Source organism: Schistocerca gregaria, chromosome 5, assembly GCF_023897955.1.
Source record: "Schistocerca gregaria isolate iqSchGreg1 chromosome 5, iqSchGreg1.2, whole genome shotgun sequence".
Taxonomy (NCBI): Eukaryota; Metazoa; Arthropoda; class Insecta; order Orthoptera; family Acrididae; genus Schistocerca; species Schistocerca gregaria.
Window position 1 is genome coordinate 574,757,170 of NC_064924.1, and position 20,297 is coordinate 574,777,466.

The 20,297-nt window shown below is 47.8% G+C and overlaps 2 protein-coding genes and 17 non-coding genes across 19 annotated transcripts; all 19 read left to right on the forward strand.

Moving 5' to 3' along the window:
• Nucleotides 1–170: 170 nt before the first annotated feature.
• Nucleotides 171–244, forward strand: Trnan-guu (transfer RNA asparagine (anticodon GUU)). Its single transcript has one exon. It is a non-coding gene; the product is annotated as a tRNA-Asn (tRNA).
• A 689-nt stretch (nt 245–933) lies between these two features.
• Nucleotides 934–1,005, forward strand: Trnat-cgu (transfer RNA threonine (anticodon CGU)). Its single transcript has one exon. It is a non-coding gene; the product is annotated as a tRNA-Thr (tRNA).
• A 317-nt stretch (nt 1,006–1,322) lies between these two features.
• On the forward strand, nt 1,323–1,396 carry Trnan-guu (transfer RNA asparagine (anticodon GUU)). The gene has a single exon. It is a non-coding gene; the product is annotated as a tRNA-Asn (tRNA).
• A 688-nt stretch (nt 1,397–2,084) lies between these two features.
• Nucleotides 2,085–2,156, forward strand: Trnat-cgu (transfer RNA threonine (anticodon CGU)). Its single transcript has one exon. It is a non-coding gene; the product is annotated as a tRNA-Thr (tRNA).
• A 318-nt stretch (nt 2,157–2,474) lies between these two features.
• On the forward strand, nt 2,475–2,548 carry Trnan-guu (transfer RNA asparagine (anticodon GUU)). Its single transcript has one exon. It is a non-coding gene; the product is annotated as a tRNA-Asn (tRNA).
• Nucleotides 2,549–3,237: 689 nt separating this feature from the next.
• On the forward strand, nt 3,238–3,309 carry Trnat-cgu (transfer RNA threonine (anticodon CGU)). Its single transcript has one exon. It is a non-coding gene; the product is annotated as a tRNA-Thr (tRNA).
• A 317-nt stretch (nt 3,310–3,626) lies between these two features.
• Nucleotides 3,627–3,700, forward strand: Trnan-guu (transfer RNA asparagine (anticodon GUU)). Its single transcript has one exon. It is a non-coding gene; the product is annotated as a tRNA-Asn (tRNA).
• Nucleotides 3,701–4,389: 689 nt separating this feature from the next.
• Nucleotides 4,390–4,461, forward strand: Trnat-cgu (transfer RNA threonine (anticodon CGU)). The gene has a single exon. It is a non-coding gene; the product is annotated as a tRNA-Thr (tRNA).
• A 317-nt stretch (nt 4,462–4,778) lies between these two features.
• Nucleotides 4,779–4,852, forward strand: Trnan-guu (transfer RNA asparagine (anticodon GUU)). Its single transcript has one exon. It is a non-coding gene; the product is annotated as a tRNA-Asn (tRNA).
• An 809-nt stretch (nt 4,853–5,661) lies between these two features.
• Nucleotides 5,662–6,576, forward strand: LOC126272334 (exosome complex component RRP40-like). The gene has a single exon (XM_049975115.1). It carries the CDS (start codon nt 5,851–5,853, stop codon nt 6,559–6,561), a length of 711 nt encoding a protein of 236 aa, XP_049831072.1. The 5' UTR covers nt 5,662–5,850; the 3' UTR covers nt 6,562–6,576.
• A 500-nt stretch (nt 6,577–7,076) lies between these two features.
• On the forward strand, nt 7,077–7,150 carry Trnan-guu (transfer RNA asparagine (anticodon GUU)). Its single transcript has one exon. It is a non-coding gene; the product is annotated as a tRNA-Asn (tRNA).
• A 689-nt stretch (nt 7,151–7,839) lies between these two features.
• Nucleotides 7,840–7,911, forward strand: Trnat-cgu (transfer RNA threonine (anticodon CGU)). The gene has a single exon. It is a non-coding gene; the product is annotated as a tRNA-Thr (tRNA).
• Nucleotides 7,912–8,991: 1,080 nt separating this feature from the next.
• On the forward strand, nt 8,992–9,063 carry Trnat-cgu (transfer RNA threonine (anticodon CGU)). The gene has a single exon. It is a non-coding gene; the product is annotated as a tRNA-Thr (tRNA).
• Nucleotides 9,064–9,380: 317 nt separating this feature from the next.
• Nucleotides 9,381–9,454, forward strand: Trnan-guu (transfer RNA asparagine (anticodon GUU)). Its single transcript has one exon. It is a non-coding gene; the product is annotated as a tRNA-Asn (tRNA).
• Nucleotides 9,455–10,143: 689 nt separating this feature from the next.
• Nucleotides 10,144–10,215, forward strand: Trnat-cgu (transfer RNA threonine (anticodon CGU)). Its single transcript has one exon. It is a non-coding gene; the product is annotated as a tRNA-Thr (tRNA).
• Nucleotides 10,216–10,532: 317 nt separating this feature from the next.
• On the forward strand, nt 10,533–10,606 carry Trnan-guu (transfer RNA asparagine (anticodon GUU)). Its single transcript has one exon. It is a non-coding gene; the product is annotated as a tRNA-Asn (tRNA).
• Nucleotides 10,607–11,415: 809 nt separating this feature from the next.
• On the forward strand, nt 11,416–12,352 carry LOC126272333 (exosome complex component RRP40-like). Its single transcript, XM_049975114.1, has one exon. It carries the CDS (start codon nt 11,605–11,607, stop codon nt 12,313–12,315), a length of 711 nt encoding a protein of 236 aa, XP_049831071.1. The 5' UTR covers nt 11,416–11,604; the 3' UTR covers nt 12,316–12,352.
• A 478-nt stretch (nt 12,353–12,830) lies between these two features.
• Nucleotides 12,831–12,904, forward strand: Trnan-guu (transfer RNA asparagine (anticodon GUU)). Its single transcript has one exon. It is a non-coding gene; the product is annotated as a tRNA-Asn (tRNA).
• A 6,400-nt stretch (nt 12,905–19,304) lies between these two features.
• Nucleotides 19,305–19,378, forward strand: Trnan-guu (transfer RNA asparagine (anticodon GUU)). Its single transcript has one exon. It is a non-coding gene; the product is annotated as a tRNA-Asn (tRNA).
• Nucleotides 19,379–20,297: the final 919 nt, after the last annotated feature.

Genomic DNA, 20,297 nt, shown 5'->3' on the forward strand with positions numbered 1-20,297 from the left:
GGTTTGTATGCATTTTGTAGTGTAATGTCATTCGTTTATGAGCGTCGCTACAGTGTGCATGCACGTTATCTATGTGAAGAGGCATAAGCAGATGCTACAATTCTGCGAGATTCCTGCAGAATGTGTACGAATTGCGTTGATATAGAGAGCACAAGTGAGCCAAAGTCGACGCCTCCGTGGCGCAATCGTCTAGCGCGTTCGGCTGTTAACCGAAAGGTTGGTGGTTCGAGCCCATCCGGGGGCGAAACCGTTTTAACCGTCACCGAGGTGAGGACATACATCAACTTTGTTAGAGATACACAGCTAGTGTGGCAATTTGGCTGCGAAGGAGTGATGCCACAGATGCTTATACACATTCAGGCAGCTGGCACAGTAGGTAAAAACATGGCCCTACACAGACGTTCTACTGTTTTCCTATTTATTCACCATGTGTGACACTGCAGTGGAGCGACGCCCACTACAAAAGACGTTTTATTTACATTCAATTTCAGCGTATACGTCGCGAGTGCCATATGACAGGGCCTGTCTCTCGATGTCGATTTGTATTTTGTGTCTCTTAAGTGTCGGTCTGCAGTAGGCTGCTGTTGGTCGAGCGACGTGCAGTCGCCTTACATGAAGCCCCATGGGCAACGCCAGTGCCACTGTGAACAACTGCAAACTGTAGCCAGAGAGTGGAGCCGAAAGGCGCATTTTGCAGTCGAGCCACGTTATCCCACAAGCTGTGCACTAGGACAAGAAATTGCAGACCGCAAACTTTTGGTGGCCTGACGGTCGTCGCCGATCGTAAGGGCGAAACAGTCGAGAGATTTGGAGAACGGCAATGTGGACACTCCCAGCAGCAGCAGTGCGCCAAATCAATTATCTGGTTGAGGGCCGCAAGATTCAGTGTGATGAAGTGAGAATTCGGGGATTGCTCGCAAACTCAAAGCTGCCGCCTTCTTAGCTCAGTGGTAGAGCACTGGTCTCGTAAACCAGGAGTCGTGAGTTCGAAACTCACAGAAGGCATCCATTCTTTTAACTTTCTGCAACATGCAGAGCTATCTCGAGCAATATCTATCACATGGCAGTACACTGAATGAAAGGGATGTTCTACAACCTATGAGAAGTATTCTACTGGCCTAGGAGGTTTTCTGAATGCATAGGCAGAACAGTGGTTTGTATGCATTTTGTAGTATAATGTAATTCGTTTATGAGCGTCGCTACAGTGTGCATGCACGTTATCCATGTGAAGAGGCATAAGCAGATGCTACCATTCTGCGAGATTCCTGCAGAATGTGTACGTATTGCGTTCATATAGATTGCACAAGTGAGCCAAAGTCGATGCCTCCGTGGGGCAATCGGCTAGCGCGTTCGGCTGTTAACCGAAAGGTTGGTGGTTCGAGCCCATCCGGCGGCGAAGTCGTTTTAACCGTCCCCGAGGTGAGGACATACATCAACTTTGTTAGAGATACACAGCTAGTGTGGCAATTTGGCTGCGAAGGAGTGATGCCACAGATGCTTATACACATTCAGGCAGGTGGCACTGTAGGTAAAAACATGGCCCTACACAGACGTTCTACTGTTTTCCTATTTATTCACCATGTGTGACACTGCAGTCGAGTGACGCCCACTACAAAAGTCGTTTTATTTACATTCAATTTCAGCGTATACGTCGCGAGTGCCATATGACAGGGCCTGTCTCTCGATGTCGATTTGTATTTTGTGTCTCTTAAGTGTCGGTCTGCAGTACGCCGCTGTTGGCCGAGCGACGTGCAGTCGCCTTACATGAAGCCCCATGGGCAACGCCAGTGCCACTGTGAACAACAGCAAACTGTAGCCAGTGAGTGGAGCCGAAAGGCGCATTTCGCAGTCGAGCCATGTTATCCCACAAGCTGTGCACTAGGACAAGAAATTGCAGACCGCAAACTTTTGGTGGGCTTACGGTCGCCGCTGATCGTAAGGGCGAAACAGTCGAGAGATTTGGAGAACGGCAATGTGGACACTCCCAGCAGCAGCAGTGCGCCAAATCAATTATCTTGTCGAGGGCTGCAAGATTCAGTGTGATGAAGTGAGAATTCGGGGATAGCTCGCAAATTCAAGCTGCCGCCTTCTTAGCTCAGTGGTAGAGCACTGGTCTCGTAAACCAGGAGTCGTGAGTTCGAACCTCACAGAAAGCATCCACTTTATTAACTTTCCTGCAACGTGCGGAGCTACCTCGAGCAATATCTATCACATGGCAGTACACTGAATGAAAGGGATGTTCTACAACGTATGACAAGTATTCTACTGGCCTAGGAGGTTTTCTGAATGCATAGGCAGAACAGTGGTTTGTATGCATATTGTAGTATAATGTCATTCATTTATGAGCGGCGCTGCAGTGTGCATGCACGTTATCCATGTGAAGAGGCATAAGCAGATGCTACCATTCTGCGAGATTCCTGCAGAATGTGTACGAATTGCATTGATATAGAGAGCACAAGTGAGCCAAAGTCGACGCCTCCGTGGCGCAATCGGCTAGCGCGTTCGGCTGTTAACCGAAAGATTGGTGGTTCCAACCCACCCGAGGGCGAAATCGTTTTAACCGTCACCGAGGTGAGGACATACATCAACTTTGTTAGAGATACACAGCTAGTGTGGCAATTTGGCTGCGAAGGAGTGATGCCACAGATGCTTATACACATTCAGGCAGGTGGCACAGTAGGTAAAAACATGGCCCTACACAGACGTTCTACTGTTGTCCTATTTATTCACCATGTGTGACACTGCAGGGGAGCGACGCCCACTACAAAAGACGTTTTATTTACATTCAATTTCAACGTATACGTCGTGAGTGCCATATGACAGGGCCTGTCTCTCGATGTCGATTTGTATTTTGTGTCTCTTAAGTGTCGGTCTGCAGTAGGCCGCTGTTGGCCGAGCGACGTGCAGTCGCCTTACATGAAGCCCCATGGGCAACGCCAGTGCCACTGTGAACAACTGCAAACTGTAGCCAGAGAGTGGAGCCGAAAGGCACATTTCGCAGTCGAGCCACGTTATCCCACAAGCTGTGCACTAGGACAAGAAATTGCAGACCGCAAACTTTTGGTGGCCTGACGGTCGTCGCCGATCGTAAGGGCGAAACAGTCGAGAGATTTGGATAACGGCAATGTGGACACTCCCAGCAGCAGCAGTGCGCCAAATCAATTATCTGGTTGAGGGCCGCAAGATTCAGTGTGATGAAGTGAGAATTCGGGGATAGCTCGCAAACTCAAAGCTGCCGCCTTCTTAGCTCTGTGGTAGAGCACTGGTCTCGTAAACCAGGAGTCGTGAGTTCGAAACTCACAGAAGGCATCCATTTTTTTAACTTTCTGCAACGTGCAGAGCTACCTCGAGCAATATCTATCACATGGCAGTACACTGAATGAAAGGGATGTTCTACAACCTATGACAAGTATTCTACTGGCCTAGGAGGTTTTCTGAATGCATAGGCAGAACAGTGGTTTGTATGCATTTTGTAGTATAATGTAATTCGTTTATGAGCGTCGCTACAGTGTGCATGCACGTTATCCATGTGAAGAGGCATAAGCAGATGCTACCATTCTGCGAGATTCCTGCAGAATGTGTACGTATTGCGTTCATATAGATTGCACAAGTGAGCCAAAGTCGATGCCTCCGTGGCGCAATCGGCTAGCGCGTTCGGCTGTTAACCGAAAGTTTGGTGGTTCGAGCCCATCCGGGGGCGAAGTCGTTTTAACCGTCACCGAGGTGAGGACATACATCAACTTTGTTAGAGATACACAGCTAGTGTGGCAATTTGGCTGCGAAGGAGTGATGCCACAGATGCTTATACACATTCAGGCAGGTGGCACAGTAGGTAAAAACATGGCCCTACACAGACGTTCTACTGTTTTCCTATTTATTCACCATGTGTGACACTGCAGTGGGGCGACGCCCACTACAAAAGACGTTTTATTTACATTCAATTTCAGCGTATACGTCGCGAGTGACATATGACAGGGCCTGTCTCTCGATGTCGATTTGTATTTTGTGTCTCTTAAGTGTCGGTCTGCAGTAGGCCGCTGTTGGTCGAGCGACGTGCAGTCGCCTTACATGAAGCCCTATGGGCAATGCCAGTGCCACTGTGAACAACAGCAAACTGTAGCCAGAGAGTGGAGCCGAAAGGCGCATTTCGCAGTCGAGCCACGTTATCCCACAAGCTGTGCACTAGGACAAGAAATTGCAGACTGCAAACTTCTGGTGGCCTGACGGTCGTCGCCGATCGTAAGGGCGAAACAGTCGAGAGATTTGGAGAACGGCAATGTGGACACTCCCAGCAGCAGCAGTGCGCCAAATCAATTATCTGGTCGAGGGCTGCTAGATTCAGTGTGATGAAGTGAGAATTCGGGGATAGCTCGCAATCTCAAAGCTGCCGCCTTCTTAGCTCAGTGGTAGAGCACTGGTCTCGTGAACCAGGAGTCGTGAGTTCGAAACTCACAGAAGGCATCCATTTTTTTAACTTTCTGCAACGTGCAGAGCTACCTCGAGCAATATCTATCACATGGCAGTACACTGAATGAAAGGGGTGTTCTACAACCTATGACAAGTATTCTACTGGCCTAGGAGGTTTTCTGAATGCATAGGCAGAACAGTGGTTTGTATGCATTTTGTAGTATAATGTCATTCGTTTATGAGCATCGCTACAGTGTGCATGTACGTTATCCATTTCAAGAGGCATAAGCAGATGCTACCATTCTGCGAGATTAATGCAGAATGTGTACGAATTGCGTTGATATAGATTGCACAAGTAAGACAAAGTCGACGCCTCCGTGGCGCAATCGGCAAGCGCGTTCGGCTGTTAACCGAAAGGTTGGTGAATCGAGCCCACCCGGGGGCGAAATCGTTTTAACCGTCACCGAGGTGAGGACATACATCAACTTTGTTAGAGATACACAGCTAGTGTGGCAATTTGGCTGCGAAGGAGTGATGCCACAGATGCTTATACACATTCAGGCAGGTGGCACAGTAGGTAAAAACATGGCCCTACACAGACGTTCTACTGTTCTCCTATTTATTCACCATGTGTGACACTGCAGGGGAGCGACGCCCACTACAAAAGACGTTTTATTTACATTCAATTTCAACGTATACGACGTGAGTGCCATATGACAGGGCCTGTCTCTCGATGTCGATTTGTATTTTGTGTCTCTTAAGTGTCGGTCTGCAGTAGGCCGCTGTTGGCCGAGCGACGTGCAGTCGCCTTACATGAAGCCCCATGGGCAACGCCAGTGCCACTGTGAACAACAGCAAACTGTAGCCAGAGAGTGGAGCCGAAAGGCGCATTTCGCAGTCGAGCCACGTTATCCCACAAGATGAGCACTAGGACAAGAAATTGCAGACCGCAAACTTCTGGTGGCCTGACGGTCGTCGCCGATCGTAAGGACGAAACAGTCGAGAGATTTGGAGAACGGCAATGTGGACACTCCCAGCAGCAGCAGTGCGCCAAATCAATTATCTGGTCGAGGGCTGCAAGATTCAGTGTGATGAAGTGAGAATTCGGGGATAGCTCGCGAATTCAAAGCTGCCGCCTTCTTAGCTCAGTGGTGTGAGGGTGGAGGTTGGTAGCACACTGTGTGCGACAGTCTTTTGTTTTGATTACAAGTTTTGTTTACGACCTTTGGAGCTAGCGTTTTTGAGTGAGATGGTTGATGAAAGCAGTTAATGTTTAGAAGTACGTAGACAGGCAACAATTATTTTATCTGTGCAACATATACTGTCTCATGAAACCTTCAGATTAAATAGTTTTAACGCTGGCAGCAAGTTAAAGCACATTTCAATTCCCTGTTATGTATATGACAGCGTGGTTTAGTCGACAGTTTGTAGCTCACATGGACCATGGATGTTTCAGTGGGTGACATTGTTATTCCAGGCGACAATTTTGCAGGTCTTCCATCTCCGCCGGGTAAAACTCAATCTGTAATAGGACCAGGGCTTAGGATAGAAACTGATAAAGTGATTGTGTCGCAGTGTGGAATAATCAGGCAAAAAGGTGCCAGCACATATTTTGTCGATGGTTATCATCAGAAACGCTACATTCCAGCCAAGGGAGAAACAGTTGTTGGAACAATAACTAATAAGTCTGGTGACATATTCAAAGTTGACATCGGTGCCAGTGAACAAGCTTCTCTGTCCTATCTTGCCTTCGAGGGGGCGACGAAGAAGAACCGACCAAATGTTCAAGTTGGAGACATCGAATTTTCCAAGTTGATATTGCCAAGTAAGGATATGGAACCAGAACTGGTTTGTGTTGATTCCCAAGGAAAGAAGGGCGAGCTTGGCCCTGTACCAGAAGGTGGATTCGTATTCAGCTGTAGTTTAAATCTTATACGGAAAATACTCCGCAAAAACTGTCCATTGCTGCGTATCCTAGGAACTAGTATACCACACGAGATAGCTGTTGGAATGAATGGAAGAATATGGCTCAAAGCATCCACTGTGAAGGAAACTGTTGCCGTTGGTAACGGTATTTTAGCAGCAGAATATACGGACAACGACGAAATTGGAGATCTGTGTCAAAGTATTTTTGGAAAGCTGTCTAGGGACTAGTAAATAACCTCTTGTGACTATGTCAAGTGGTGTTCAACTTTTCGCATCTTTACCTTGTAATTTGTTTTAAATGTGTCATTTGATTCTGTTTGTATTGTCTGTTAAAATGAGTAAAGTGATGATACTATTTTGAAACAAAAAAAAGTGGTAGAGCACTGGTTTCGTAAACCAGGAGTCGTGAGTTCGAACCTCACAGAAGGCATCCATTTTTATAACTTTCTGCAACGTGCAGAGCTACCTCGAGCAATATCTATCACATGGCAGTACACTGAACGAAAGGGATGTTCTACAACCTATGACAAGTATTCTACTGGCCTAGGAGGTTTTCTGAATGCATAGGCAGAACAGTGGTTTGTATGCATTTTGTAGTATAATGTCATTCGTTTATGAGCGTCGCTACAGTGTGCATGCACGTTATCCATGTAAGGCATAAGCAGATGCTACCATTCTGCGAGATTCCTGCAGAATGTGTACGAATTGCGTTGATATAGAGAGACAAGTGAGCCAACGTCGACGCCTCCGTGGCGCAATCGGCTAGCGCGTTCGGCTGTTAACCGAAAGGTTGGTGGTTCGAGCCCACCCGGGGGCGAAATCGTTTTAACCGTCACCGAGGTGAGGACATACATCAACTTTGTTAGAGATAAACAGCTAGTGTGGCAATTTGGCTGCGAAGGAGTGATGCGACAGATGCATATACACATTCAGGCAGGTGGCACTGTAGGTAAAAACATGGCCCTACACAGACGTTCTACTGTTTTCCTATTTATTCACCATGTGTGACACTGCAGTGGAGCGACGCCCACTACAAAAGACGTTTTATTTACATTCAATTTCAGCGTATACGTCGCGAGTGCCATATGACAGGGCCTGTCTCTCGATGTCGATTTGTATTTTGTGTCTCTTAAGTGTCGGTCTGCAGTAGGCCGCTGTTGGTCGAGCGACGTGCAGTCGCCTTACATGAAGCCCCATGGGCAATGCCAGTGCCACTGTGAACAACAGCAAACTGTAGCCAGAGAGTGGAGCCGAAAGGCGCATTTCCCAGTCGAGCCACGTTATCCCACAAGCTGTGCACTAGGACAAGAAATTGCAGACCGCAAACTTCTGGTGGCCTGACGGTCGTCGCCGATCGTAAGGGCGAAACAGTCGAGAGATTTGGAGAACGGCAATGTGGACACTCCCAGCAGCAGCAGTGCGCCAAATCAATTATCTGGTCGAGGGCCGCAAGATTCAGTGTGATGAAGTGAGAATTCGGGGATAGCTCGCAATCTCAAAGCTGCCGCCTTCTTAGCTCAGTGGTAGAGCACTGGTCTCGTGAACCAGGAGTCCTGAGTTCGAAACTCACAGAAGGCATCCATTTTTTTAACTTTCTGCAACGTGCAGAGCTACCTCGAGCAATATCTATCACATGGCAGTACACTGAATGAAAGGGGTGTTCTACAACCTATGACAAGTATTCTACTGGCCTAGGAGGTTTTCTGAATGCATAGGCAGAACAGTGGTTTGTATGCATTTTGTAGTATAATGTCATTCGTTTATGAGCATCGCTACAGTGTGCATGTACGTTATCCATGTCAAGAGGCATAAGCAGATGCTACCATTCTGCGAGATTAATGCAGAATGTGTACGAATTGCGTTGATATAGATTGCACAAGTAAGACAAAGTCGACGCCTCCGTGGCGCAATCGGCAACCGCGTTCGGCTGTTAACCGAAAATTTGGTGAATCGAGCCCACCCGGGGGCGAAATCGTTTTAACCGTCACCGAGGTGAGGACATACATCAACTTTGTTAGAGATACACAGCTAGTGTGGCAATTTGGCTGCGAAGGAGTGATGCCACAGATGCTTATACACATTCAGGCAGGTGGCACAGTAGGTAAAAACATGGCCCTACACAGACGTTCTACTGTTCTCCTATTTATTCACCATGTGTGACATTGCAGGGGAGCGACTCCCACTACAAAAGACGTTTTATTTACATTCAATTTCAACGTATACGTCGTGAGTGCCATATGACAGGGCCTGTCTCTCGATGTCGATTTGTATTTTGTGTCTCTTAAGTGTCGGTCTGCAGTAGGCCGCTGTTGGCCGAGCGACGTGCAGTCGCCTTACATGAAGCCCCATGGGCAACGCCAGTGCCACTGTGATTAACTGCAAACTGTAGCCAGAGAGTGGAGCCGAAAGGCACATTTCGCAGTCGAGCCACGTTATCCCACAAGCTGTGCACTAGGACAAGAAATTGCAGACCGCAAACTTTTGGTGGCCTGACGGTCGTCGCCGATCGTAAGGGCGAAACAGTCGAGAGATTTGGATAACGGCAATGTGGACACTCCCAGCAGCAGCAGTGCGCCAAATCAATTATCTGGTTGAGGGCCGCAAGATTCAGTGTGATGAAGTGAGAATTCGGGGATAGCTCGCAAACTCAAAGCTGCCGCCTTCTTAGCTCTGTGGTAGAGCACTGGTCTCGTAAATCAGGAGTCGTGAGTTCGAAACTCACAGAAGGCATCCATTTTTTTAACTTTCTGCAACGTGCAGAGCTACCTCGAGCAATATCTATCACATGGCAGTACACTGAATGAAAGGGATGTTCTACAACCTATGACAAGTATTCTACTGGCCTAGGAGGTTTTCTGAATGCATAGGCAGAACAGTGGTTTGTATGCATTTTGTAGTATAATGTAATTCGTTTATGAGCGTCGCTACAGTGTGCATGCACGTTATCCATGTGAAGAGGCATAAGCAGATGCTACCATTCTGCGAGATTCCTGCAGAATGTGTACGTATTGCGTTCATATAGATTGCACAAGTGAGCCAAAGTCGATGCCTCCGTGGCGCAATCGGCTAGCGCGTTCGGCTGTTAACCGAAAGTTTGGTGGTTCGAGCCCATCCGGGGGCGAAGTCGTTTTAACCGTCACCGAGGTGAGGACATACATCAACTTTGTTAGAGATACACAGCTAGTGTGGCAATTTGGCTGCGAAGGAGTGATGCCACAGATGCTTATACACATTCAGGCAGGTGGCACAGTAGGTAAAAAGATGGCCCTACACAGACGTTCTACTGTTTTCCTATTTATTCACCATGTGTGACACTGCAGTGGGGCGACGCCCACTACAAAAGACGTTTTATTTACATTCAATTTCAGCGTATACGTCGCGAGTGACATATGACAGGGCCTGTCTCTCGATGTCGATTTGTATTTTGTGTCTCTTAAGTGTCGGTCTGCAGTAGGCCGCTGTTGGTCGAGCGACGTGCAGTCGCCTTACATGAAGCCCCATGGGCAATGCCAGTGCCACTGTGAACAACAGCAAACTGTAGCCAGAGAGTGGAGCCGAAAGGCGCATTTCGCAGTCGAGCCACGTTATCCCACAAGCTGTGCACTAGGACAAGAAATTGCAGACTGCAAACTTCTGGTGGCCTGACGGTCGTCGCCGATCGTAAGGGCGAAACAGTCGAGAGATTTGGAGAACGGCAATGTGGACACTCCCAGCAGCAGCAGTGCGCCAAATCAATTATCTGGTCGAGGGCTGCTAGATTCAGTGTGATGAAGTGAGAATTCGGGGATAGCTCGCAATCTCAAAGCTGCCGCCTTCTTAGCTCAGTGGTAGAGCACTGGTCTCGTGAACCAGGAGTCGTGAGTTCGAAACTCACAGAAGGCATCCATTTTTTTAACTTTCTGCAACGTGCAGAGCTACCTCGAGCAATATCTATCACATGGCAGTACACTGAATGAAAGGGGTGTTCTACAACCTATGACAAGTATTCTACTGGCCTAGGAGGTTTTCTGAATGCATAGGCAGAACAGTGGTTTGTATGCATTTTGTAGTATAATGTCATTCGTTTATGAGCATCGCTACAGTGTGCATGTACGTTATCCATTTCAAGAGGCATAAGCAGATGCTACCATTCTGCGAGATTAATGCAGAATGTGTACGAATTGCGTTGATATAGATTGCACAAGTAAGACAAAGTCGACGCCTCCGTGGCGCAATCGGCAAGCGCGTTCGGCTGTTAACCGAAAGGTTGGTGAATCGAGCCCACCCGGGGGCGAAATCGTTTTAACCGTCACCGAGGTGAGGACATACATCAACTTTGTTAGAGATACACAGCTAGTGTGGCAATTTGGCTGCGAAGGAGTGATGCCACAGATGCTTATACACATTCAGGCAGGTGGCACAGTAGGTAAAAACATGGCCCTACACAGACGTTCTACTGTTCTCCTATTTATTCACCATGTGTGACACTGCAGGGGAGCGACGCCCACTACAAAAGACGTTTTATTTACATTCAATTTCAACGTATACGTCGTGAGTGCCATATGACAGGGCCTGTCTCTCGATGTCGATTTGTATTTTGTGTCTCTTAAGTGTCGGTCTGCAGTAGGCCGCTGTTGGCCGAGCGACGTGCAGTCGCCTTACATGAAGCCCCATGGGCAACGCCAGTGCCACTGTGAACAACAGCAAACTGTAGCCAGAGAGTGGAGCCGAAAGGCGCATTTCGCAGTCGAGCCACGTTATCCCACAAGATGAGCACTAGGACAAGAAATTGCAGACCGCAAACTTCTGGTGGCCTGACGGTCGTCGCCGATCGTAAGGACGAAACAGTCGAGAGATTTGGAGAACGGCAATGTGGACACTCCCAGCAGCAGCAGTGCGCCAAATCAATTATCTGGTCGAGGGCTGCAAGATTCAGTGTGATGAAGTGAGAATTCGGGGATAGCTCGCGAATTCAAAGCTGCCGCCTTCTTAGCTCAGTGGTGTGAGGGTGGAGGTTGGTAGCACACTGTGTGCGACAGTCTTTTGTTTTGATTACAAGTTTTGTTTACGACCTTTGGAGCTAGCGTTTTTGAGTGAGATGGTTGATGAAAGCAGTTAATGTTTAGAAGTACGTAGACAGGCAACAATTATTTTATCTGTGCAACATATACTGTCTCATGAAACCTTCAGATTAAATAGTTTTAACGCTGGCAGCAAGTTAAAGCACATTTCAATTCCCTGTTGTGTATATGACAGCGTGGTTTAGTCGACAGTTTGTAGCTCACATGGACCATGGATGTTTCAGTGGGTGACATTGTTATTCCAGGCGACAATTTTGCAGGTCTTCCATCTCCGCCGGGTAAAACTCAATCTGTAATAGGACCAGGGCTTAGGATAGAAACTGATAAAGTGATTGTGTCGCAGTGTGGAATAATCAGGCAAAAAGGTGCCAGCACATATTTTGTCGATGGTTATCATCAGAAACGCTACATTCCAGCCAAGGGAGAAACAGTTGTTGGAACAATAACTAATAAGTCTGGTGACATATTCAAAGTTGACATCGGTGCCAGTGAACAAGCTTCTCTGTCCTATCTTGCCTTCGAGGGGGCGACGAAGAAGAACCGACCAAATGTTCAAGTTGGAGACATCGAATTTTCCAAGTTGATATTGCCAAGTAAGGATATGGAACCAGAACTGGTTTGTGTTGATTCCCAAGGAAAGAAGGGCGAGCTTGGCCCTGTACCAGAAGGTGGATTCGTATTCAGCTGTAGTTTAAATCTTATACGGAAAATACTCCGCAAAAACTGTCCATTGCTGCGTATCCTAGGAACTAGTATACCACACGAGATAGCTGTTGGAATGAATGGAAGAATATGGCTCAAAGCATCCACTGTGAAGGAAACTGTTGCCGTTGGTAACGGTATTTTAGCAGCAGAATATACGGACAACGACGAAATTGGAGATCTGTGTCAAAGTATTTTTGGAAAGCTGTCTAGGGACTAGTAAATAACCTCTTGTGACTATGTCAAGTGGTGTTCAACTTTTCGCATCTTTACCTTGTAATTTGTTTTAAATGTGTCATTTGATTCTGTTTGTATTGTCTGTTAAAATGAGTAAAGTGATGATACTATTTTGAAACAAAAAAAAGTGGTAGAGCACTGGTTTCGTAAACCAGGAGTCGTGAGTTCGAACCTCACAGAAGGCATCCATTTTTATAACTTTCTGCAACGTGCAGAGCTACCTCGAGCAATATCTATCACATGGCAGTACACTGAACGAAAGGGATGTTCTACAACCTATGACAAGTATTCTACTGGCCTAGGAGGTTTTCTGAATGCATAGGCAGAACAGTGGTTTGTATGCATTTTGTAGTATAATGTCATTCGTTTATGAGCGTCGCTACAGTGTGCATGCACGTTATCCATGTAAGGCATAAGCAGATGCTACCATTCTGCGAGATTCCTGCAGAATGTGTACGAATTGCGTTGATAAAGAGAGACAAGTGAGCCAACGTCGACGCCTCCGTGGCGCAATCGGCTAGCGCGTTCGGCTGTTAACCGAAAGGTTGGTGGTTCGAGCCCACCCGGGGGCGAAATCGTTTTAACCGTCACCGAGGTGAGGACATACATCAACTTTGTTAGAGATAAACAGCTAGTGTGGCAATTTGGCTGCGAAGGAGTGATGCGACAGATGCTTATACACATTCAGGCAGGTGGCACTGTAGGTAAAAACATGGCCCTACACAGACGTTCTACTGTTTTCCTATTTATTCACCATGTGTGACACTGCAGTGGAGCGACGCCCACTACAAAAGACGTTTTATTTACATTCAATTTCAGCGTATACGTCGCGAGTGCCATATGACAGGGCCTGTCTCTCGATGTCGATTTGTATTTTGTGTCTCTTAAGTGTCGGTCTGCAGTAGGCCGCTGTTGGCCGAGCGACGTGCAGTCGCCTTACATGAAGCCCCATGGGCAACGCCAGTGCCACTGTGAACAACAGCAAACTGTAGCCAGAGAGTGGAGCCGAAAGGCGCATTTCGCAGTCGAGCCACGTTCAGTCGCCTTACATGAAGCCCCATGGGCAACGCCAGTGCCACTGTGAACAACAGCAAACTGTAGCCAGAGAGTGGAGCCGAAAGGCGCATTTCGCAGTCGAGCCACGTTATCCCACAAGCTGTGCACTAGGACAAGAAGTTGCAGACCGCAAACTTTTGGTGGCCTGACGGTCGTCGCCGATCGTAAGGGCGATTCAGTCGAGAGATTTGGAGAACGGCAATGTGGACACTCCCAGCAGCAGCAGTGCGCCAAATCAATTATCTGGTCGAGGGCAGCAAGATTCAGTGTGATGAAGTGAGAATTCGGGGATAGCTCGCAAATTCAAAGCTGCCGCCTTTTTAGCTCAGTGGTAGTTCCGCTTCAGACGCCGTGCAGTGTGGACGTGCCTAGTCTTCCGCTCCGCCGTAGCGTTACGTATAGTGGGATATCGTTTGTTCACGTGTAGTGTTGTACCTTCTGTAAGTTTTTCTCCGTCGTTGTTTCGTTCCTTGTGTCACTTTCTGTGTGTATTTCAGTGTTTTTTTAGCGGTTTAGACCGCGTAGTTTTTGAAAATGTCGTCTCAGGTTATTCCTCGTCAGGCTACAGTTAGTTTTGCTTTCGACAAGTCCACCCGCCATGTGCAACCTAGTTCCCTTGAGATTCATGATTGGTTAGTAGATACCTTTGGCATTAATTCGGAGCAGGTGCACACTGCATATTTTGATACAGAACTCTATGTTTTCTTTGTTAAATTTATGGACCCCCTTCAGGTTGATAAAATTATTTCCAAATTTGGTCATCAGGTTCTCTTTCGGCATCGGGATGATTCTGTCAGTACAGTACTGCTTTCAAATGCTTCCATTACGTACACCAGTGTTCGTGTTTACAACCTTCCGCCGGAGTTGGATAATGTGTATCTTAAGGAGGGTTTTCTTAAGTATGGTGATGTTAAGAGTATTCGCCTTGAACGCTGGTCCAGCCAACATCGTCTGCAGTGTTACAGTAGTATTCGTTCCGTCGAAATGCACGTGAAGCAGAATATTCCCTCGCACCTGCAGATCGGTGGATATCGTGTCCATGTAACATATAGTGGTCAGGTTGGCACCTGTTTCTTGTGTAATGAGAGTGGCCCCGGCGTACCAACTGTCCGCGGAGGGTTTTTGTGTTAAAAAATTCTCTCGAACAGCGTCGCAAGTTAACGGTCGCTGACCTCGTTGCCGGATGTTCTGCTCTTGGTGTCGAACAGTCCAGTGGTAGTAACGCCCCGCCGCAGGTTTTGCACGCCCCTGACACAGAATTTCCTCCTTTACGTGCCAAATCTGATGTTGTTCCGTCTGTTCCTCAGGTGGGTGTGCCGCTTTTGAATAATAAACGGCGTCGCGCACAAGATGGAAATAGTACGGATGACGATCTCCCCGAGATGCCCCAATCCGAGAGACCGACATCCTCCGAGCCACAGAGTAGTGTAGATGCTCCCTGTTCCCCTGAAGTAGCTGTTCCGGTAGCGGCTGCTGACGCCCCTCCGGCTTCCGACACGGCTTCTCTCGAGTCGGCTCGTCGGTCGGGCCTGTTGGCGCCGCCTTCCGAACCGACTTCGTTGTCACAACAAGTTGAGCCGCAACAACTTCCTGCTTCGCTGCCCCATACCTCTGCCAGCGGAGCTGCTCCGCTTCCTTCCAACTTAGCAGCTTCGGAGCTTCCTGCTCACGTTTCGCCTCCGTGTAGTCCATGTTTGCCGGAAGCTAGTATTGGTGTAGACCAGTCCGTTTCGTCGGATGTTTCCCCCGCGACCCCGGACCCTGACTGTGGACCGGCGCGGGTGGTGTCGGATACAGAACTTGACCCTCCTACGTCACCGGCGGCTGCCGCTTCCTTGCCCGTCAGCCGACGCAAGTTGCGCGTTCAGCCGAACGTCAATGCTGTTCGTAAAAAACCGAAACGTAAGGGATCCGCGGAAGGGGGTAGCAGTCCCCTTCCCTCGGATGCCTCCGTCTCCCCTGCTATGGACTGTGATGTTGATGCGTCGGTGTAGGTGATTTCTTCTCTCGATTTTCTCTCCATGGTTCAAGCATACACCTTTCTTACCTTAAATGTTAACCGTATTGAGTCCGACGTTCGCATTGCCTCTTTGCGGCAGTTTCTCTACGACTCCTGTGCGGACGTAGTATTTTTGCAGGAAGTATTGTTTTCTGATCTCTCTCTACCTGGATTTCAAACTGTTTTTAATGTCGCACCGGAAAATTCAACAGGAACTGCTCTTTTCTTTCGAGAAGGTATTCCTGTTACTGACATTGAATTCCTGGACTCTGGCCGTGGGATTGGTTGTCGTCTTTTTGATCTCCACCTAGTTGTTTTGTATGCCCCCTCTGGTTCGGGTCGCACTGTGGCTCGATCGCGCTTTTATAAGGAAGAGCTTATTTATCTTTTGCGCAAGAGTCCTCGGAGTCTCCTGCTCGGAGGCGATTTTAATTGTGTTTTACGCTCTGAAGACCAGTCCCCCAATTTGAATTATTGCCGAGATTTACATGCCTTGGTTCGTACGATGCACCCGCGTGATGTTTGGGAACACAAATATCCAACCCTGGTGAAATTTACGTATTTTACCGCGTCCTCATGCAGTAGACTCGACAGATTCTACTTCTCTGATTTTTTATGTGATAACATTCTTTCTGTCGATGTTATTCCTACTAGTTTTTCTGACCATTGTGCTTTTACTGCAACTGTAAATCTTAATCACCAACGAGCAAAACTTTATCGTTCCCAGTGGATGTTAAATGTTTCCCACCTGGCCGACAGTGCCATTGATGAAGTTGTAAGTGCCGTGTGGGAGCGATGTCTTCGCTCTGTCCCGCGTTACCCCTCCTTGCTCGTTTGGTGGACTGCGTTTGCCAAGCCCAAGATTCGTCAGTCTTTGATTTTTTTACTGTGCCGCAAGGGCGCGTGATTTTAAGAACACGTATGAATTTTACTACTCTGTCCTGCGTGAACTGTATGACGCTGCGGGTCCTTCTCCTCTGCGGATCCATGATGTTCGTCGTATTAAAGCAAAGCTCTTGACCCTCAAACGACGACACTTGGATGGTCTGCGAGTAAAGTCGAAACCTCACTCTCTTGTTGAAGGTGAACTGACTTCTTTGTACCACCTGCTGCGGCATCAGACTCGACGTCGTCGCACCTTCATCTCTTCTCTTATGGTGGATGATGGACGACAGCTTATTGCACAGGAGGATATGACGCGTGCTCTTCATCAGTATTACGCTAGTCTCTATTCTGCCGATGATTCTGGTGCGTCACTTTCTGATGATGTCCTTGAGGATCTTCCTGCGACGATCACGCCTGACGCGAACGGCGACTTTCTCCGGGAGTTCCAGGTAGATGATGTTTTCGATTTTATTGCTCGCTCTCCGTCCGGTAAATCGCCGGGTCCAGACGGCCTGCCTAAAGAATTTTATCTCCGTTTTTGGCCTCTTTTGGGTGGCACTTTTACGCAGATTTTAAATGAGATTGTCAGGGGGATGGATGTGCCTGCCGATTTTAAAGTAGGGAAAATTGTTTTAATTCCGAAATCCACTGGTCGTTTATCTGCTGCCAATCTTCGTCCGCTCACATTGCTGAACTTTGATTACAAGACAGCTGCTAGAGCGTTCAATAGTCGATTGTCTTCTCTGCTTCGGGGTGTGATTGGTGCACATCAATGTTGTTTTCCTGGTAGATCTATTCTGACCCCAGTAGCCGAATATCGGGATGTTGTCTCGGTTGCGGCGGTTACAAACGTTCATTGTGCCTTTGCTTTCCTCGATTTTTACAAGGCTTTTGATCACGTCAGTCATGTGTTTTTAAATCGTGTTTTAGATACAATAGGTTTTAACGCTTCATCACGTGGTGTTCTTGGTAATTTGTATAGGGGAATAACTGCTCGGGTGTCAGTCAATGGGCAGCTGACGCCGCCCATTGCTATCCGCCGAGGGGTACCTCAGGGTAGTCCGCTCTCTATGTCTCTATTCATATTGTCCCTGGAACCGCTGCTTCGGAGTCTTGCTTTCAAGCTTCAGGGTATGGCCCTCTCTGGTGGGAAGCTCACTGTTAAGGCGTACGCGGACGATGTTGTTCTCCTCCGTCAACGTGATGATATCACTTTGTTGAAAGGGGCAGTTGATGCATACTGTTGTGTCTCTGGAGCGCGTCTCAATCAGGGTAAATGTAAGTTCCTTGATATTCGAGGGTTTCGCGATGCTGATGTCCCTTGGGCCACTTTTGTCGATCGCCATACGTCATTGGGGATTAGCATTGATCGGTGTCCCATAAAAATGGCGGCTCTTAATTGGAAATCTGTCACCGAGAAGATACAGGGGGCTCTGATGGTCCATGAGCAGCGCTCTGCTACCATTTTGCAAAAAGTCAGAATTTTAGACACGTACGTGTTATGTAAAGCCTATTATGTTGCTCAGCTGTTCCCACTTCCCATTATGGTGGCGAAAAGGTTGCGCCAATTGTCTAGCAGGTTTATATGGAAGGGTCATCTATTCAAGTTGCGTTACGACGTTATGACGAAACCGCGTATCTCCGGAGGCTTGGGCCTCACTGACATTACTCGCAAGGCATCTGCCTTGTACGTCCGCCATACGACTCTCATTGTTACGCAAGAAGTGACTTCAATTACATCCAGACTTTTTACTGCTCTGCGTCCGAAGAGCCTTGCTCCACCTGTCGACGTCGGTCGCCTCAATTTTAAGTTGAAACACGTCCGCGAATTTTATATTGCGGTTAGTTACCTCGGTGACGTCTTCTTGCGACGACCGGTGCCAACGACCAAGAGCTTGATTGCCCGTTTTGAGGGGCTGGCCGGTCCCAATCCAATCGAACTGGCGTCTCCATCAGTGTCCTGGAAGAACGTCTGGAAGAATGTTAGTCTGCCGATCCACTCTCTGCCTGTGGCGTCCACGTGGTGTAGGGTAATTAATGGTTTGGTCCCCACCAACGTACGACTGCACCGTATTGGTCTTTCTGACACGGACAACTGCACTCGGTGTGGTCTCCTGGACACACTTGAGCATCGATTCACCTGCAGTGGGCACCTTGCTAATTGGCTTTGGCTCAGGAAACAACTGGCTTTTGTCACTAGGACTGCCGAAACCGCTTATACCATTGACATCATCGTACGGCCCGATTCTTCCTTTTACCCGCGAACAAAGCTCAATACCGTTATGTGTTTGCTTGGACACTTCGTACATTTTGTCAATAGTTGTCATGAAGAGGATGAACACCTAACGTTTCGGCAGTACATCCTTACTGCTTACTGGAACCGATTGCGCTTGCCAGGACTCCTTAAAGATTTTGCAAATATGCTTACCCTGACTTTTGAAAGGGAGGGTGTTGGCTAAGGTCGCCTGTGTGAGCCGATTTCTTTTATACTGTACTTGGTTTTGCCGCCTTTATGTAAAATTATTCTCTACACCTGGACTGAAGTTTACGTGGACCTTTAGGGCGAACAAGAAAAACAAAAGTAAGACCAAGAACGGAGACAGTAGGGGAAAGTACGATGCCGTTGTACAGGTGCCATAATGTGATAAAAAAAAAAGTGGTACAGCACTGGTCTCGTAAACCAGGAGTCGTGAGTTCGAACCTCACAGAAGGCATCCATTTTTTTAACTTTCCTGCAACGTGCGGAGCTACCTCGAGCAATATCTATCACATGGCAGTACACTGAATGAAAGGGATGTTCTACAACCTATGACAAGTATTCTACTGGCCTAGGAGGTTTTCTGAATGCATAGGCAGAACAGTGGTTTGTATGCATATTGTAGTATAATGTCATTCGTTTATGAGCGTCGCTACAGTGTGCATGCACGTTATCCATGAGCAGAGGCATAAGCTGATGCTAACATTCTGCGAGATTCCTGCAGAATGTGTACGAATTGCGTTGATATCGAGAGCACAAGTGAGCTAAAGTCGACGCCTACATGGCGCAATCGGCTAGCGCGTTCGGCTGTTAACCGAAAGGTTGGTGGTTCGAGCCCACCCGGGGGCGAAATCGTTTTAACCGTCACCGAGGTGAGGACATACATCAACTTTGCTAGAGATACACAGCTAGTGTGGCAATTTGGCTGCGAAGGAGTGATGCCACAGATGCTTATACACATTCTGGCAGGTGGCACTGTAGGTAAAAACATGGCCCTACACAGACGTTCTACTGTTTTCCTATTTATTCACCATGTGTGACACTGCAGTGGAGCGACGCCCACTACAAAAGACGTTTTATTTACATTCAATTTCAGCGTATACGTCGCGAATACCATATGACAGGGCCTGTCTCTCGATGTCGATTTGTATTTTGTGTCTCTTAAGTGTCGGTCTGCAGTAGGCCGCTGTTGGCCGAGCGACGTGCAGTCGCCTTACATGAAGCCCCATGGGCAACGCAAGTGCCACTGTGAACAACAGCAAACTGTAGCCAGAGAGTGGAGCCGAAAGGCGCATTTCGCAGTCGAGCCACGTTATCCCACAAGCTGTGCACTAGGACAAGAAATTGCAGACCGCAAACTTTTGGTGGCCTGACGGTCGTCGCCGATCGTAAGGGCGAAACAGTCGAGAGATTTGGAGAACGGCAATGTGGACACTCCCAGCAGCAGCACTGCGCCAAATCAATTATCTGGTCGAAGGCTGCAAGATTCAGTGTGATGAAGTGAGAATACGGGGATAGTTCGCATATCGAAAGCTGCCGCCTTCTTAGCTCAGTGGTAGAGCACTGCTCTCCTAAACAAGGAGTCGTCAGTTCGAACCTTACAGAAGGCATCAATTTTTTTTAACTTTCCTGCAACGTGCGGAGCTACCTCGAGCAATATCTATCACATGGCAGTACACTGAATGAAAGGGATGTTCTACAACCTATGACAAGTATTCTACTGGCCTACGAGGTTTTCTGAATGCATAGGCAGAACAGTGGTTTGTAT